Raw genomic sequence first — 17,292 nt, 5'->3', positions numbered from 1 at the left:
ACGCGTTCTATTGAGTTGGCAACTAAGTGATTGCGGATTTTGTCTAATGATGAAATGACAAAATTTAATTTAATTTAGTTGCCAACCCAATACCTATATCGGTCACGCAAACGCTTGTTTTAAAGGAAATTTGCAAGGAATTTTCAAAAGCTTTCGTCTCATCGATGGCTTCGTAAACCACCGAACGCAACGTGTACGTGTAATCTTTTCTTCTCATTGTCCGTTGGACGTGCTTGTCGCGCCTCGAAAGCTTCGCGGTTTTATACATATTGACTCGTCGTGACGTCGATTTCCATAGAGCATCTCGACGGGACGAACTGGTTCGATCCGAGATTCCGGTCGAAACGCTTGATCGTCGCTGACTCACCATTGTCGAATCTCCTTCTCGGTAACTGAAACAGAAACGAGCGAAAATGCTTTTAATCGAGTGCGGACTACAGGCAGTAACGAAGAGCAAAGGTTGGTGGCAAAGTGTTCGGCAAACAGAATGGGCAAAGCTCGAATGGAAATTGGAAACTAAGGAAGTCGAAGCGAGAGGAATTTCGCAGCAACGTTCGCTACTCTCGTTACAGATGCGCACTCGGTTAACTTGCTGTTAGAAAAATCCTCGGGATCGTTGATGGCGGGAAATTTGAATACACAGTTAGCTAATTATTATTTATGTGTTTCTTAGGTTCAATGAAATATCTATTATTTATTTTTCACTGGCGTTGTAAGCCGCGATGTCTTGTAGCTTATTTAACTTGAGCACATCTCCACCCTCTGTTAGACGTCGCCCTTTTCTAAAATGGGAACCGAGCTGCACTTTGCATGGCCAACGTAACTGGGTATAAACCGGCTGATCGTAAACGTGAATCTTTACTGCGAAGAAAGTAACTTTTTCCGTACTTCGTACACCTTCGGGCGCAATTTGGTTTCTGTTCTTTCGAGATAAGCTTTTACTTCTTTTGTAACCATCCGTATGGATGCTATAGGGCGTGAACGTATGAATAAATAAATAAATAGAGAAAGAGAACTTTCCGAACAAACCGTTTCACGACAGTGGCTTCATATTTGTTCAAATGATAAAAATTAACATATTAATCAGCAAGAATTAAATTACGGGAATCGTCGTTGGAAAAGCTTGAATGAAAAGCTATGAATCTGTTTAAATTTACTCGTCACAAATAATTAACTACTCGATAACAATCGGAAAAGATTTTTGCATTAATCGAAATCCAGATCTTAATAGCTTCATATTTCATATTTTAAATTTTACCGAATTTATACCGAATATCTAAATATAAAATAATATGGTATGGAAATAACATGGAATTACGATAAATAATATTGTAAAATACAAACTGTATATTATTCGAAAAAAGTGTTTCAGATAGAACTTGTCCTATTTCGAGAGGGACATGTGGCGATGGTCGCAGATCTTACATAGGTGGACGCACCTCCGAGACTTGAGGGTGATCTTTGTTTTTCTAAATGGTACGATACATTTTTTAGACACCATTCGATACAGTTTTTAATTCTCTACAGAAGAAAAATGATTGGTTTAAAAGATATTTTAAATTTAATATTGTCCAACTATGGAGAACAGCGAGCAACTCCAACATAGAAAAACTCTAAGATCCTTAATAGATACATCTTGGTATGTTACCAACGAAACAATACATCGCGACCTTAAGATACCCAAAGTCAAAGAAAAAATAACCAAGCTCAGAAGCAGATATAATATAAGAGTTAAATTACCCAACTACTTGACACGACGGATCAGATTCACAGACTAAGAAGGCAATACCCCTTAGATTGAAGCATTAGATTCAACTAGAATCAAACATACTATAAACTTTTATAATCCAAGTTACAGTACCACGCCAAAGAAATTTATTTAAAATTTTGTATGAGAATTAATTGTAAATAATTTACTAAGTAAAAAAAAAATTTAATATTGTAAAACTTGAATGAATAGCAAGAAAAACTAAGTCAACGTTTACAAGTTTTTAAGCTTTTATTAGTTTTTATTCAATAATAATACCAATATATTTACAAAAATACAAAAATTTACAAATATATACATAAATATAAACAAACAAAAAAAGAGTCTTGCAAGTGTAGCGATTATTCAGGATCGAGGAATTCCATCTTCAGCCAATATTTTGCCACATCTCTGGGCGATTCTCCCTGTTTCCAATCCAACAGCAACCTTGCGGACATAGCTTCTCCTGGAGAAGGGTCGATGTCGTACAGATACCCTGTCCGTTGCTTCAAGGTAATAAGTTCGGCCACACGATGTTTCACTGTTTGGTTCGCTTGGTCCCGCACGCCTGGTAGGCGAATCTTCCTGGCCCATGGTGCCATCGTCGTAAATTTGTGTGGCAAAAAACGAATCGAACTGAGGGTTTGCTGGGTTTCTATCCCCCAGTCGATTAAAAAAACGGTGTAACCCGTCATCGTTTGTTGTAGAATAATAGCTCTCTCCCAGAAAATAGCTCTTCTAAAATTTACTAGCACGGCGACGAGCATGCCTGGTCTCAAGCTACTGCTCGGCAAGTGCTCCGTGGGCTGCGCCCACATCTCTCTATTGAGTACTTCTGTCATTCTGGACCATCCTTGTATTCGGACCCACATGGTAGTAAGCGTCTCGATTCGTACAATTTTGACACGAATCCCTTCTTGAAACAGATCGTGTGTACGTTGTAAGATCTCCATCTTCTGACAGTCTCGCCAAAAATCCTCGTCAAAAATACTCGTCAAAAATTCTCGTCAAAAATTCTCGTCAAAAATTCTCGTCAAAAATTCTCGTCAAAAATTCTCGTCAAAAATCCTCGTATATCAGTTTTTGGCTAAGGTGATTGACTTCCTCTCTCCTCGAGTAGAGACGAGACAGTGGATATGGATTGGGACTCGGGCCGCTCTTATATAGGGGGTGCATGCCAAACATGCAAATGGGACTACAGTGGCGCAGTCTACACTCATTTGCTTATTGTTTGAACTAAACGACCCTTTTCCTTTGTCTTGCTTCACACTTCTTTTGTCTTTGCAACGTTTTATAACAGTGTTAACAAACAGAATATATAGTTTTTGATACGCCAGTATCAGATATCAATTGTTGCTTTTTGTTAAAATAAATATACCATTATTAGATGCTATCTTTAACACGTTCGTCGTCCAGCGTGATTCGGCTAAGTTTCCAGCGGGGCCCAAATTCGACCGCCGGTACGCCGAATGTAAATAGAGCGACAAGCAGGAATTCATCGTTTATCGCCTTCGATTCATTGTTTATCCCCTTCGATTCATTGTTTATACCCTTCGATTCATTGTTTATCGCCTTCGATTCATTATAAAGAAAAGATTATTTATTTCTGAAATGGAGAAAGGGATAAGCTATCCAGCTAGAGTATTCCGAGGGATCTCATGGCAGATATCTCAGATCTTTCAATTAATCGAGAAGCATACTTGTGAGACGTACATCAGTAATTTTTTCCTCCTCAAAATGTTCAATAAACAGCGTGAAAATATATTTGAAAGTGAGGAGAGTAGTGATGACGGAATCTAACTATTTTTCGAAGTGCCCAAAATCACCCCAAATGCGTTTGGAATGTTTTAACGAATACCACACGATATAGAATAATGTAATATATTATGCAGAATATAAATTAATAAAAAGTATGGTATAATGTGTTTTTAATATTTTTATGTTGTATATCCTATATATAATATTTAATTAACTCGAACAAGAAGCGCGTCGCCATCATTTGGTGACGGGGCCCCACGGAAGTATACCCGTCGCATAGATATGTGCGACGTGGTGACGAACGTGTTAACATGCCGATCCGTATTCTTCTAATTTTTTAGAATCTTTAAGCTGATGAAAATGTCGCTTGAAAATAGAAAACGAAGAGAAATTTGAAAAACACTGTCGCGCTGTGAGTGTGAAAATTGTGACGTGGGCCTATGTGTCGTAGCGTGCTTTAAAATATATCATACTCAATTGTATTATTACTTATTAAAGTAAATTATTCAAGTTCAAGTATATGCGTTATATCTTCAAAAAAAAAAAATTATATTTTTTATTATCTTATATTTATTACAAATTTAATTACAAAATTAATTATAAAAAAAACTTCGTTCCAATGTGTTACGACGTGTAAGATGGCCGTGTGCCGTCCCTCATTGTCGGGCCGCCAAGGGTCTAGGTACCGTTATTCAGACCCTCAATAAACCTAAGGCCCCACCATAAACTGGATGTCATTAACTTAATCTCTAATCCTGCAAATATTTTTGGTTTATCGATAATCCTTAGAACGACTCTTAGGTTTATTGCAGGCTTGTACAAATTACGGAGAAAGTGGATATTTGTCTAATGGAAAAACAGGTTTTCCCATAAACAATAACACTTCATTTATTATTTATCCTCCGTAATAACACGAGAACGGATTTCTACGACATTAGGACAATCAACATATCTACTCGGACTTGATCTCGCCCATAAATCAGTCAGCAACTCTAACCTGAGAACAATCAACTATACCGGGTCTTCATCCGTCAATCATTCGTCTATTACACTTACACCTTACGCAAGGGCGTAAATACCTATTGTACAAAGTTGTTGGAAATATATATATATATATATATTATAACCTATTAACCGCAGCGTTATACTCACTCAACCACCCCTATTATCCTAATCGAAATAGGGGATCGATCTATTCGTGGCGTCGATTATTCGAATCGTAATGGGAATTTACGACTCCCTTTGACGCGCTTCTTCGAGATCGCGTTTCTCCGCGAACGGCCGAGGAACACAATATATTTGCATAGAGAACTACATCGCAGTTCTGTATCGTTTACGCATAATTCGCGTCAAACTTTACCGTACAGAGAAACAGCCCTGCACAAAATTTAATCGCATCTAAGAGATTAATAATAATAATAGTAATAATAATAATAATAGTTACTGAACTATTTGCAAATGACGCGCCCGCGCCACTGCAACACGAGAAGAAGGGAACGTCGACGTTCCGAGCTCGACGAATTGGAAGAATTCGAAAATGACGGAGAGTTCGATCGTTCGATCGATAATCCAATAAATGAAAATTCTTATGGATGAGAGGAATCGAAGGATGTCGGTCGGATCGAAGGAGAAGCAGAAATAAAAGACAGGTAAATCGGATTCGTTGTTTCAAGGGAAATGAACGTGCCTCAAAGGAGAAGGTTAAGTTGAATGCGTGGCCCGCTTCTTTCGTTTGTAGGCCGCCGAAAAACTAACCTAGATTTGTGGATGGACATTATCGGATGCACGTACGTTACAGCAATGGCTCAGAGAAATTTCAGTCGCGTTAAAAGACGATCGATGACCCGAAAAAGAATGACGTTTTCCCAATTTTCGGTCGGATTTAATCAAACAGTTTAGCGTGACACGGCGCTGTTGACTATTTCTCGTAGTTCGTGCGTGTTGCAATCGTGAGGGGAAAAAAAGAACGTTGTCGATTCGTTTGAAAAAAAATATACATAATTTTGAAGGTCTAAGCTATCTCAACGTACCATACGAAAATCGTCGATTTCTTCGATAACTATTTAAGTTTCCTTTTGATAAATCGCGCATACATAATGTTTCTAGTAGGCCGGTTTGGTCGTAACTGACTTTTATAACCTTCGATAAATTTGCGCTTGGTTTTCGAGGTAGCACGCAGTGACCGAGACAAGGCCAACCCACGTTTTCGTACACGGCTCGCGTTCCACCTTTTCTTCGCTTCTCTCCGTACCGTATAACGGATCGCCTCGCAATTATGCTCGGAACGCCACTTACGCAATTTTATTTCATTCTAGTCCTTTGAGTTTCACTCGATTCCTGCAATTTATTACTCGAATTTCATTCCTATCGTCCCTCTCACTGCCGAGATCTTTCCACAAGACTGGAAACGAGTGTTGCCTGCAACGTGGCTCGAGAAATACTTTCATTTCGGTGCTTTCGCGCTGCAATGCCCTTTCGTTGCACCATATCATACGTACCAAGCGCTAGCACTGAGTTGCTACATACCGGGTGATCTGGCCGAAAGCGACGAGAACGTGGCGCAAAACAGACGTAATTGACAGATTACACGGTAGGAAAAGCGCGTTGACGTTTCGATATCCGATTACAAAATGTTCTCCTGTCGTCGTTATCGTCCGACAACGTACGCGTTTCGTTCCATTTTCCAGAATCGACCTGCTCTGTAAAGTTCGACGAACTGCAAATACAGTCGACCCTCGTATAACACGGTTAATTGGTTGCAAATTGGCGTTGTAACGAAACCGTGTTGTATAAGAATATCGCGTTAGTCTTCAGTGTACCGTGTCGTAAGAGGGTTGAGCGTATATGAATATCATCGACGCAAGCTACGCGAATCAAATAAATTCGAGATACAGTTGCTTCTGGTCGCGAAATGAATTATCGTCCTATTTCGTGGTTTCGTGATTCGCCGATACGCTTGATGTTCATCGACGAGGAAATGGAGTAACGAGAGGGGAAAATGCACGTAATATATTTTTCATTTCGTTGTTTCGCTATCGCTGTGACGATCTTGATCGCTGGCGGCGATTAGATGCGCGATCGTGTTTGCCTGTTGCTGTATCCTCGAATACGATAGAAATGTACGGAGAAGGCACACGTCGAAAATTTGCATCTTCACGGTGAATAGGAAACGATCGAAACCTGTTGAGTTTCAACATCGTAAAATCTCGTTACGCGTGGAAAGTAATGACACAGCAAGGGAGAAGGCGATTGAAACTCTGAGAACCGAATGCACGAGTATGATACGCTCCATGAGTCGAAGAACAAGGTCTTTTTCCTCTCGCAAACTTTTCTCTTTTGCTAATTCGCTTACCTGCAGATTTTCCAAATGGACATGAAGTTTGTTTGTGTACGGAACACGCGACAAGCAAAGCAAGGGGCACAGACTGAAAAATGAACGAGTTTACCAAGCGGGGCGTTGCTGTTCTTTAGTATCAGCACGTTCGAACGGTATTTAAGGTTGGCGCCTAGTGATGGAGGATTTTGTCAATGCTATCTAATGATAAAACCCTCAATCACTCCGTTACCAACCTAATAGCTGCAGTGAAGAAAATTCGACCCTGTGGCCCCATTATGTTCTTGTCGGATCTACGATCGCTTGAGAAAAGAAGAGTCGAGTCTGTCTTGTTTTTCCTTTACAAACTTGGCGGTAATGTTGTTCTTTGTCCCCGACTCCTCCAACTTATAAATTTTGATGCCACCAACAGATCGTTTAGATGGTTTAGGTTCTCCAGATCTTTTCTACCGCCATGGCTCCTTACTTGTAAATTCACACACAGTAGATCTACTCAAGATCCACTAGGGCTCTTACTGCACGTGTGTCGATGTTTTTGGCGTTGGTATCGGTAGCTTTAGAAATTCGCTTCGTGTAATTTTGTAGGTTACATGCTGTTACACGTCTCTTGTACTTTATTTATATCTTTCGCACGTTAATGGAGATTTAACGTTTATTCATCCTGTTCCCATTTATCCTTAGATAAATAAATAAATACACGAATAAATAAAGGTTGAAAAAGAGCGTAATCAGCCGGCGCAGGAGACTCGTTGCTGGAAGCACTACGAAAACTATCGATTTTCTGGACGACCGGCTGACGCGTAGCGAAAATTAGCCGACTACGATTTGACGTTGAATTCAAGACAAATGGAAATTTGATTTCTCCGCTGACATCTTACGACGAAGCACAAGTGGAAAAATTGTTTTAGAAGATTTAATATTACGGAACTTCTTGTCGCAAGGTGGCGCGGCGCGTATTTCTTGCCTGTTGACTATTAATTATGACGCGTGCACAGCTTGACAGCTAATTACGAAGAAAACGTCCGGTGAAGCTTGAAACGCTTTTTAAGATGTGTAAAACCACCAAAGCCTTTAGCAAAAGGACGTTGAACGTTTTAACAGCGCTGTTCCAACCTCACCAGCGTGTAATGAGGCGAAGAGAAAGTGAATTACGCGCGTCATGAATCGTCTCACAGTGTATAACGTTGATGTAATAAGGTGTATAATCGCGGCTGCTTCGAGGTAAAATTTCATCGACAAAGAGAAGCGCATTTGTTGCGGAATACGATTTCGCGACTGATTGAAGAAAAACTAGAGCAAAAAGAGGCCGGCTCGTCGAGTTCTCTTGTCGACAGAGGAAATGATAGGCCGTAATTCAGTGGGAAAGTGGGAGATACGTCGACGACGCGACGTATTGAATAAAAAAAGGGATTATCCCTGTGCAAAAGACGAAACGACGAGCTAACGTCACCTAGAAAAGCGTCAGCGGCTGGAGAATAAAGCATGGGGAAGATATTACGAGCTAACGATAATTTCAGCCACGTGGCTGTCACTTTATTGCTCGACGATGTACACCGCGTCGTCACACTGAACGAATAATTTATACCACCACGTATACGCGACAGCTGACAGTGTCGGTCAACTTCTAACTAGCTTTTCACCGAATGTTGTTCGCGTGTTTATCCGCTCGACTCTTTTTTTAACAATTTTAGTGCATGCGCTGTTCAACTGTACACGGTTGGGTAAAAGTAATCGCAATACAGTCAGGCGGAGGGTGATTCTGCGCGAAAAAATATGTCGAAAACGTGGAATAACATTTTTGTATATCGCGCTTGGTTGCTGAGAAAATCGGATCTGAAAATTCGTCAAGTATATTTCAATTTGGTTAATTATGACCAGATATGAATAAAAAATCGACAGCAGGTTGTTATACACGCAGAAACGAGTAAAAAATGTACAATAGAATTTTTCCAGTGAAGGCCACGTTTTCAAGGACACAAAGTTTGAACGCGTTTCATTGAAAACGAACTGATCTGCCGTGCACGTGAAACAATTTCAAATTTAGTTTTCTCGGAAACGAAGCGTCTTATGAGAAAATTTCGTTCTACATTTTTCACTTGTTTTCTTGTGTAGTTTAAACCTCTGTTGATTATTCGCTCTCGTTCGGTCTGGAATTAGCCGAATTTACGTCCACTTGTCAAACTTGAAGGTCGATTTTCTCGGAAAGGAAGCATCTTACGAAAAAATGTCGTTCTATATTTTTCACTTGTTTTCTTGTGTAGTTTAAACCTCTGTTGATTATTCACTCTCGTTCGGTCTGGAATTAGCCGAATTTACGTCCACTTGTCAAACTTGCAAGTCGATTTTCTGGGAAACGAAGCCTCAGAGAAAAACATGTTTTCTTCAAATTCTCTTCTTATTTTCTCACGTAGAATCGCCCGCTGCTCGGCTCTACTACGATTTCCCTCCTATTTATTCGGATCTCTCTGTGCAAAGTATTCTCGAAATTCCAGCGCAGTTGTCATCGCGGATGGCTCTCATTATCGACGCGACGATTTCTAATCTCTGCTATTCGATGTTTCGGTCGATGGATTCTTTGGTCTACTCGATTTTATCGGGTTGGAAACGAAGGAAGAATCTGTAGAATCTACGAAAAATTGCTCGATTACGTAGAATAAATAAATACGTGTCGGAAATTGGAAGACCGTTGGCAAGGAAGAGAAAGGATGACAAACGTGACTGTTGCCGAGTTTCTGTTAGCCGAGTTTACACGACTACGCGCGTTGTTTATCGAATCCGCAACGTCAAATATTTATCCGAGAGAGGAGTAGCATAATGAATTCGTAGATAACGCATTGACGAAAACAGCCTGGAACCAAATGCTTAATTAGCTTATTAGTTCGATCGTTTTAGCGAACAATTTTCACAGGTGCTCGGAGGAAGTTTCACGCTAACCGTTAGGACTTGACGGTTTTCGTTGCGATCCAGCCGATACGTCGTGTATCTCACGGCGTATCTGCCAGGCTTCGTAATTGGTTCGAGGCCAAGAAGCCTTAATTAGAAACTTCGCGTCCATTTGTTTCCCTTTCCCACGTCCCCTTCTTCCTTTTCCTTCCATCATCTACAACGATCTTTATTTCCGTATATTACATTAAATTCAATTAAATGTTCATTTTCCCTCCTTTCGTCGTTTCCCCTATTTTTCGCCTTTGCTTTTCGACCAACCGCGCTCGCGAATATTTCTCAGGGTCTTCGCATTTCTCTCTCTTTTTCTTTAATATCGCGCTCGCTCCTCTGCTCGAATTCTTCGATTCTCCAACCGTCTGCCGATTTTCTCCGACGTTCCCTCATTTCATATCCGGCATTTTATCCTATCCATTTGGTTACATTATTTCGAGCGGGTTTCCTTGAAGCTTTTGGCAACGGTTCGGCTGGCTTTTCGCGTCTCTTCTTTCTTCGCGTAACGCGAGAGACAATACGATGTGTGTAAAATGTAACGTAACAAAATCGGAGATTCACAATAAGAGTTATTTTGAACAATTTTTGGAAGAGATTCATTGAGTGAAAATTAACATTCATTTTGTAGCGGCATATGGCTGTAGGAAAAGTTTCAAGTTGAAACGGAAAATTCAAATCTGAGGGAGACTCATATTATTGTGACTTTGAATATTAACATTGTTTTCGGTTATAAGGTCTAGAAGCAAAAGAACTTTGAATAAATTGTTATTGCTGTTTCTTGGAATCTTCAGCCAGAGTTACATAAGAAGGTTAACTTTTTATGGTAACGTCCGTCGATATAAACGCATGAAGGTGCTGCCTATAACATTACTATCATTATTCTTTCTATTGAAGTGATCGCCACATCTAAGAAAACTCTACATCTGGTCTTTAGTTTTCTCAAACGCTGAGGCCATCGATAGCGCAAAGACAAAAGAATGCGTCGAGGACAGACCATAAGCGGTACACGTCGGACGTTGGCTTCGGGGTTCTTTTAGTCTCAGGGTAACATTGCTAGCGTGCGGATCTGGACCAGCTTAATATTCAATATATATATATTTTTTCTACCTTACAATTTATCCACGCGTTCCTTTGTATCCACATACATCCAATAACCTTAATATAACCAATAGTGTAACTTTTTCATTAATTTTAACACCACTAAATTGGTGTATTTTATTCAATTAGGTTGGCAACTAAGCCACTACCACCTAACGACAAAACCTAACGACACTTTGTACTTTAATATTTACAATATATATATACTTACAATACCTTATTTAATTCCACATACATTGAATAACCTTAACACTTTCTTCGGTTGGTAGCATTATGCGAGCGATGATTATTACCGGCATATGCTATCCCTGTACTTGTATTTGCACTTATTTTAATACATCTGACTATTACAAATTCATTCACTCGTTACTTTATTAAATACGCATACACGTTGTAATCATCTCAATTTAAATGGAAGGCGGTTATCGACGAATTTGAGGGAAATTTGTCAGAAAATGAAATGATTAAAAGATATCAATTTTTGTATTGTTCCGACTACGAATAACCACAATAAGAGTGATACTATTTTTTTCTTTTTCGCTACCGGTAATCATTATCGCTACGAGTAACCAATAAAATAATTTAGTTAGTGAGCATTATTATCGACGGCCAGAATTCTATTTTCGTTAACGATAATCATTATCGATGATCGAAACCTTCTTTTTCCTTATGTCTTACTAATATCAGCGACAAGAATTTTCTCTGGTTGCATTTTATTATTGTCAACTGTTACTAACGTTACTCGTGATTAGTGTTCATTGGAAACATGGAAGAATTTCATTACTTATGATACTTGTACGTTCTATCATTCTCTGCTAAAGAATGGTATAAAAAAATGTTATATCAAAGGAATGATAGAACAAACGATATTGTAACAGTTTTATTAATTTATCGCGCTACAATATCTTTTATTTTATTCTTTCTTTAATATATTCTCATGGCATTTCTTTTTTGCTTAATAAAATATACCTTTCACAATCCATTTTCTTTATGTTGTCAATGAACATATACTAATTACCGATAATGTTGATAACAACTATCAATAATCGAACGTAATCAGCAGAAATATTTGCCAACGAATAATTGTCGATAGCTAAAATAAAATTCGGACTATTGATAATATTTATTGGTAACCAAAAGAAATTCCGGACGTTTATATTGCTTGCTATTAACCAAAATTAAACTTGCTTCGTCGAAATTAATTATTCGCAAGCGAAATAAAATTCTCCTCGTCTATAATGGTCATATCGATGATCAAACAAATTTTAATCATTTATATGATCGCCTGAAACCAAAAGTTTTTAATTAAAGATAGTAACTCGTATATTAAAAATTTTAAAATTTGTCCGATATAATGTTATAGTGTCTGAATAAAATATAATAAAAGCGCTTACCAAAAATATAATACACACAGAGTGTGTCTCGACTGATCAAGTACATGAAAATGTTCGGTTTACCCGGCAAATCGTCAGATTTACCGACCAATGTCGGTACAAGTCGGAGATATTATGCAATCAATATTTTACGGAAATTGATTGGCAAGTCTTAACGTTTGCTATTAAGCTGCCGTAAATGTCACAAGTTGCATAGAGACGCGTACCCGCACCGTATCACAAGTCTTTCTGTTTTGACCTGCACGTTATCGCTTTTCTGCTATTATCGAAATAAAACGAGCGTAAAGGGAAGATTCTATGAATTACTGTTCGAGTCAGTGCAAACTGAAAAAAGCAAGGTTCACGTTGTTGGATACGAGCGAGTGAAAGAAATCGACCGTGTCGTTCGCTCAAAGAAACAGTCGAAACCAATAGAAATTTAAGGGAGGGGGGCGATTTTCGGTGAAAACATTGTTTTTTTAAATTTATTCGTGTGTGAGATTGGTATCGATTTAGACTAGATTTTTTCGTGCGAGCAACGCGTATGTACGTGTGTCGCGTCAATGTTGCACACGTACGGACAAAAATAGTACAAGCGCGCTGCATATAGTACAATATATAGTTTAGAATGCTTTCTTTATACTCATTTTGTGTCGATAATAGCGGAAAAGAGCGACGACAACGTGCAAGTTGAAACGAAAGCACTTTGTCCGTGTCTTTTATACTTCTGTACGCGAAACTTCTGACATTTAGCGTAGCTCAGTATCAAACGTTAAGATTTGCCAATTAATTTCGTTAAAGCAGGAAATAAATATTGATTTTATAATATTTCGGATTTATATCAACGATAGATAAATCTTAAAATTTGCCGTAAAAATTTAACATTCTTCGATATTTTCCAAGAACATATGAGCGTGTCACAGAGCCATAAATTAGCGATAGAAAAACCAAGGGGGCGTAACGAACATCCCGCAGGCGACGCAACAACGTAGACAGTGTCCCAGTGTGAGAAAACAAAAAACAAAGAAGTCTAAAAATTATTTAAGTGATTAATTATATTTTGCGCTAATGATTTTATTTAACGATTTCACATATTGTTTATACAAAACATCAAAGATGACTAAAGATAAATAACACGACTAGAACGTGAAATTAAAAATTCATAATGCATTTTAATATCATTTTACAGTGTGCTATCGTTCGATTATAACTTCATTTAGTCATAACCTGTTGAAGTGGTCGACACTTCTAAGAAAACTCTATATCTGGTCTTTAGTTTTCTCAAGCACTGAAGCCATCGGCAGCGCATAGACAAAAGACTGCTTCAAAGACAAACCATAAGCGGTACACATGCAACGTTGGCTTCAGGGTTTTTCAGTCTTAAGGTAACACTGCTAACGTGCGGATCTGGACCAGTTCACATTACCCACTTACAATTATACTTACAATTTACCCACGCGTTCCTTTGTACCCACATACATCCAATAACCATAATATAACCAATAGTGTAACTTTTTCATTAATTGTAACACCACTAAATTGGTGTCTTTTATTCTATTAGATTGGCAACTAAGCCACTACCACCTAACGACAAAATCCGCAAGCATAGTTGCCAACCCAATATACTGTACTTTATAAAAGCAGAAAAAGTGGCGCGATTAATTGGCAACAATTCCAGGTAAACAATAACCTATAATAACAACAACAAAAAGGAAAACCAAAAGTGAAAAAGGGAGATCTCCCTGTTCGGTCATGCAACGATGTTTTCACAGAGGGCAGATCCCCCTATTCGGTTGGTTAGTTGTTAAACGTCACTCTGTTGGATTCCCATAATAAACTCTGCCAGTATATCTGAAGCCTGAATTTTTGACTTTTAACTTACGCGAAATCATTCGAACGACGCGAGGAAACAAATGATTTCTTAATTTCACCACTCGTCGTGTCTTCGACGTGACAAGTGCGTACGTGTCATATTTATATTAAAATAGTCGAGTTATCTCATTAAAAGACTTCTCTTTATTTTGCGAAACGCGACGTTTCATGACGTATGTTCCATTCGTCTCGTTATTTACATTTGGTAATGTTTTGTTGGTGTTGCTTTGTAGGGCCGTTGAATACCGTACATATCCCGTCGTCATTCCGGTAATAAAGCTGGAAATCTCTGGGTTTGAGGAGAAAACGCCGTGCCGCTAGAAGCACCGACTTCTCTAATCCTCGCCTCGGCTTGTTCAAGAGGCAAAGAAGACGAAGAAGAGGCATTGCTGGCAAGGGTTTTGCTCAGAAAGCCGCCTAAGATGAAGAGGATCGCTTGGAATATTCACCGATATTGCCGTCGCTGGTATAACACCGTCTTCCTCCGTTTTCCAGCGTCGTGAAATAATTTTCAAAATACAATGAGCATCTTGGATGAAGAATAAACCGACCATCAAACGAATGCGATTTTGCCTTTTTATTTCATTCTTTTGTGTTTGATCGAGAGGATTGCCGGCATTCGAAAGAACGGAACTTTCGATAAATTGCATTCGATGTCGACGCGACGCACGATGTGACGTTTGCAACGTTCTTTGACCATCTCGAGCTTTCGAGACATTTCGAGGCAGAAACGCGGCAGCTGATAAGTCGTCGATTATGATAATTTGGGAAATTTCATTGGTCGCAGCTAAAGGTGACTTGAAATTGTCTCTAAATTCGTCTCGTGTTTCCACGGCTCGGCACACGCGGTATGACCTTGAAAAAAGGAGGAAAACGACTAGTTCGTTCGACTGCAAGGGATGAAATCGCCATCCTATGATGTGAAACGGACGGGGCAGGAAAAATCGTCGCGTGGAAGGTCTATCGATCTGCAAAGTACCACGAAAGAGTTCCGGGTCGCTCGAAAATCCGAGTCGGACGTCATCGAAAACAGCCGATGTGATTGCAGCCTTCGGAAGAATTCCTAACCGGAAATGCGAAATGCAGCGCACGAGCATAAAACTGGAAACGAAAGAAGAAATAATACGCGGATCTTCAGACTGTATGCAGCAGCCGAGGAAGAAATGAGGTAAATTGCTCGAGGGGAATACGCAATCGCGAGAACCGTGTGAACTCCACGAGTATTGTAGTCGTCGTTGTCGTGCCACCTGCAACGTTTAAACGTATCGTTAACGCGCTCGTGCACGAACGCGGTTCACCTTTTTTCGAAGGTCATTGTTTGCCGACGCGGCAAGGGAACGAAAGTTTCAAAAGCTGAAGCCATCGAAACGTCGAACGCGATATTTATCGCGAGCCAGAGGACGTAACGTAGCAACGTTATGCGAGCGAATTTCGCAGCGCAAGATTTAAAGGCTCACAGTGTCGTGTTTCGCGGAGTATAGCGTAACGACCACGGCCAATTTAGCTGCGTTGTTCGAAGCCAACAGCGAGAAATCCGAGACAGGCGCACGTCCGTGAAAATATGGTTATAGCTAGGAAAAGTTGAGCGCATATGGTCGAACAATACGCACGCTAAAGTTGGAAAATGCAACTGGAACGACGCGCGACGCCCAGCACAATGACGTTCAGTAAAGACGATCGCATCGTCCTGTTTTTCTTTACATATACATATATATACATATATATGTCGGAGATGAAAGGACATCGGGGCCTTTCTTTTGGAATTTTTGGGAAGATCCTCAATACTATAGTCTAGACTATTTATTATAGCTGTAATTAAATAATAAAACTTTGTTACGTCGGCCGACTCTCTACCTGAGCCGGACCTCACATCGCGGACGGATGGCAGCCAGATGCCCGCACATCCTTATCGCATACTCTTGAAAACACTCGCAGCCTGACTATAAATCTCAGAAAACTCTGGCGAAAGTCTTTCATCGCAAACAAGGACTTTTCCACGAAAGCGTTTTCTAAGGTTTCTGGTTAACGTCTGGAAAACACGTGAACGCTAAGTGTTCACACGTGCGATGCCTCCTACTCCCAACTTTCCATCGAGGGTGGCTAATACCCTTCCTAGTCCTTCGATAGTCTTACTAACCAATAGAAACAATTTCTATTACCCTCACTTCTCCAACCAAAAACTGTCATCAACAAATCAGATGATGCCGTGCGTTAGACACACCCTTCCTTAGCTCACCTCCGACACAGCATCGTCACGATCAAGTCAGTTCGTCTTCGTCGTCAATTCAATCAACACGTCTACCACGATCGCTCAGTCCAACGAACTCACTGAGAAGCATCGTAAAGTCGCAATCTAACATTCTAACCGATCAGTCGCAGTCGAAAACTCTCTGTACGGTCGCGTCCAAATCAGTCACATTGTATAAGATATAACTCGAACATTCTAGTGGTAACTTCCGATACTATTTAAACCGACACCTTATATAATCTGTAAGTGTTATTGTGATACAAATATATATTTATTCTATAATCGTAGAATAAGTTGCATTCAGTAAATCACCCCGGTTATCCTAAACGAAACGCGGGGAGCGACCACTTCGCGGCGTCGATTAGCCGAATCGTAGCGAGAATTTACGACTCTCGCTGACGCGTTTCCTCGCGACCGCGTCTCTCCGCGAACGGTCGCAACAACTTAGATGTAGCTGTTATGATTCAATCCGATTATGTTTGCCCGAGATTTGTGACAGTGGGCTTAGGCTCGAGGTGACACAATTGGTCGCTGAACGTAGCCATGGTCACGGAATGGACGTTTTTACCTAACAGAGAAGTGCCAATATTATGAGATACACGTTGTATTAAGAATCAAACCCCGGGCAGGAGCAATGTCGCTGCTACGCGGGTCTGCCTAGCAACGGCGGCTGGAATTTTGTTGGTATCCCCTGCCAATATTCAACAAAACGAACGCGATCGTAAGGAGAGGAAAGTTTTCATCAGTCTTCTATTCTTGCGATCACCTTGGAGAGTTTTCACATCGTTTTTACGTGCAGTATATACCGAGCGTCACAGCGAATGTCACTTTGTGCTTCAAAATATATTCTACGTTTAACAAAGAGTTACCCCGTTGACCGTGGATTCGTTATTGAACCTAAGAACATTGTCATTAACATCTAGAG

General features: G+C 39.9%; 1 protein-coding gene across 2 annotated transcripts in view; it reads right to left on the bottom strand.

Annotated features, from left to right (window-relative positions):
* Positions 1-17,292, bottom strand: part of LOC132916234 (frequenin-2) — a 54,326-nt gene that overhangs the window by 17,723 nt on the left and 19,311 nt on the right. For both annotated transcript variants that reach the window (XM_060976049.1, XM_060976050.1), the window contains exon 3: positions 368-392. In XM_060976049.1, coding sequence (XP_060832032.1) covers positions 368-392 — 25 coding nt within the window. The remainder of the gene's footprint in view (positions 1-367; positions 393-17,292) is intronic.

This window comes from Bombus pascuorum, chromosome 2 (genome assembly GCF_905332965.1).
Source record: "Bombus pascuorum chromosome 2, iyBomPasc1.1, whole genome shotgun sequence".
Lineage (NCBI taxonomy): Eukaryota > Metazoa > Arthropoda > Insecta > Hymenoptera > Apidae > Bombus > Bombus pascuorum.
This window is presented reverse-complemented; position numbering and strand designations above follow the sequence as displayed.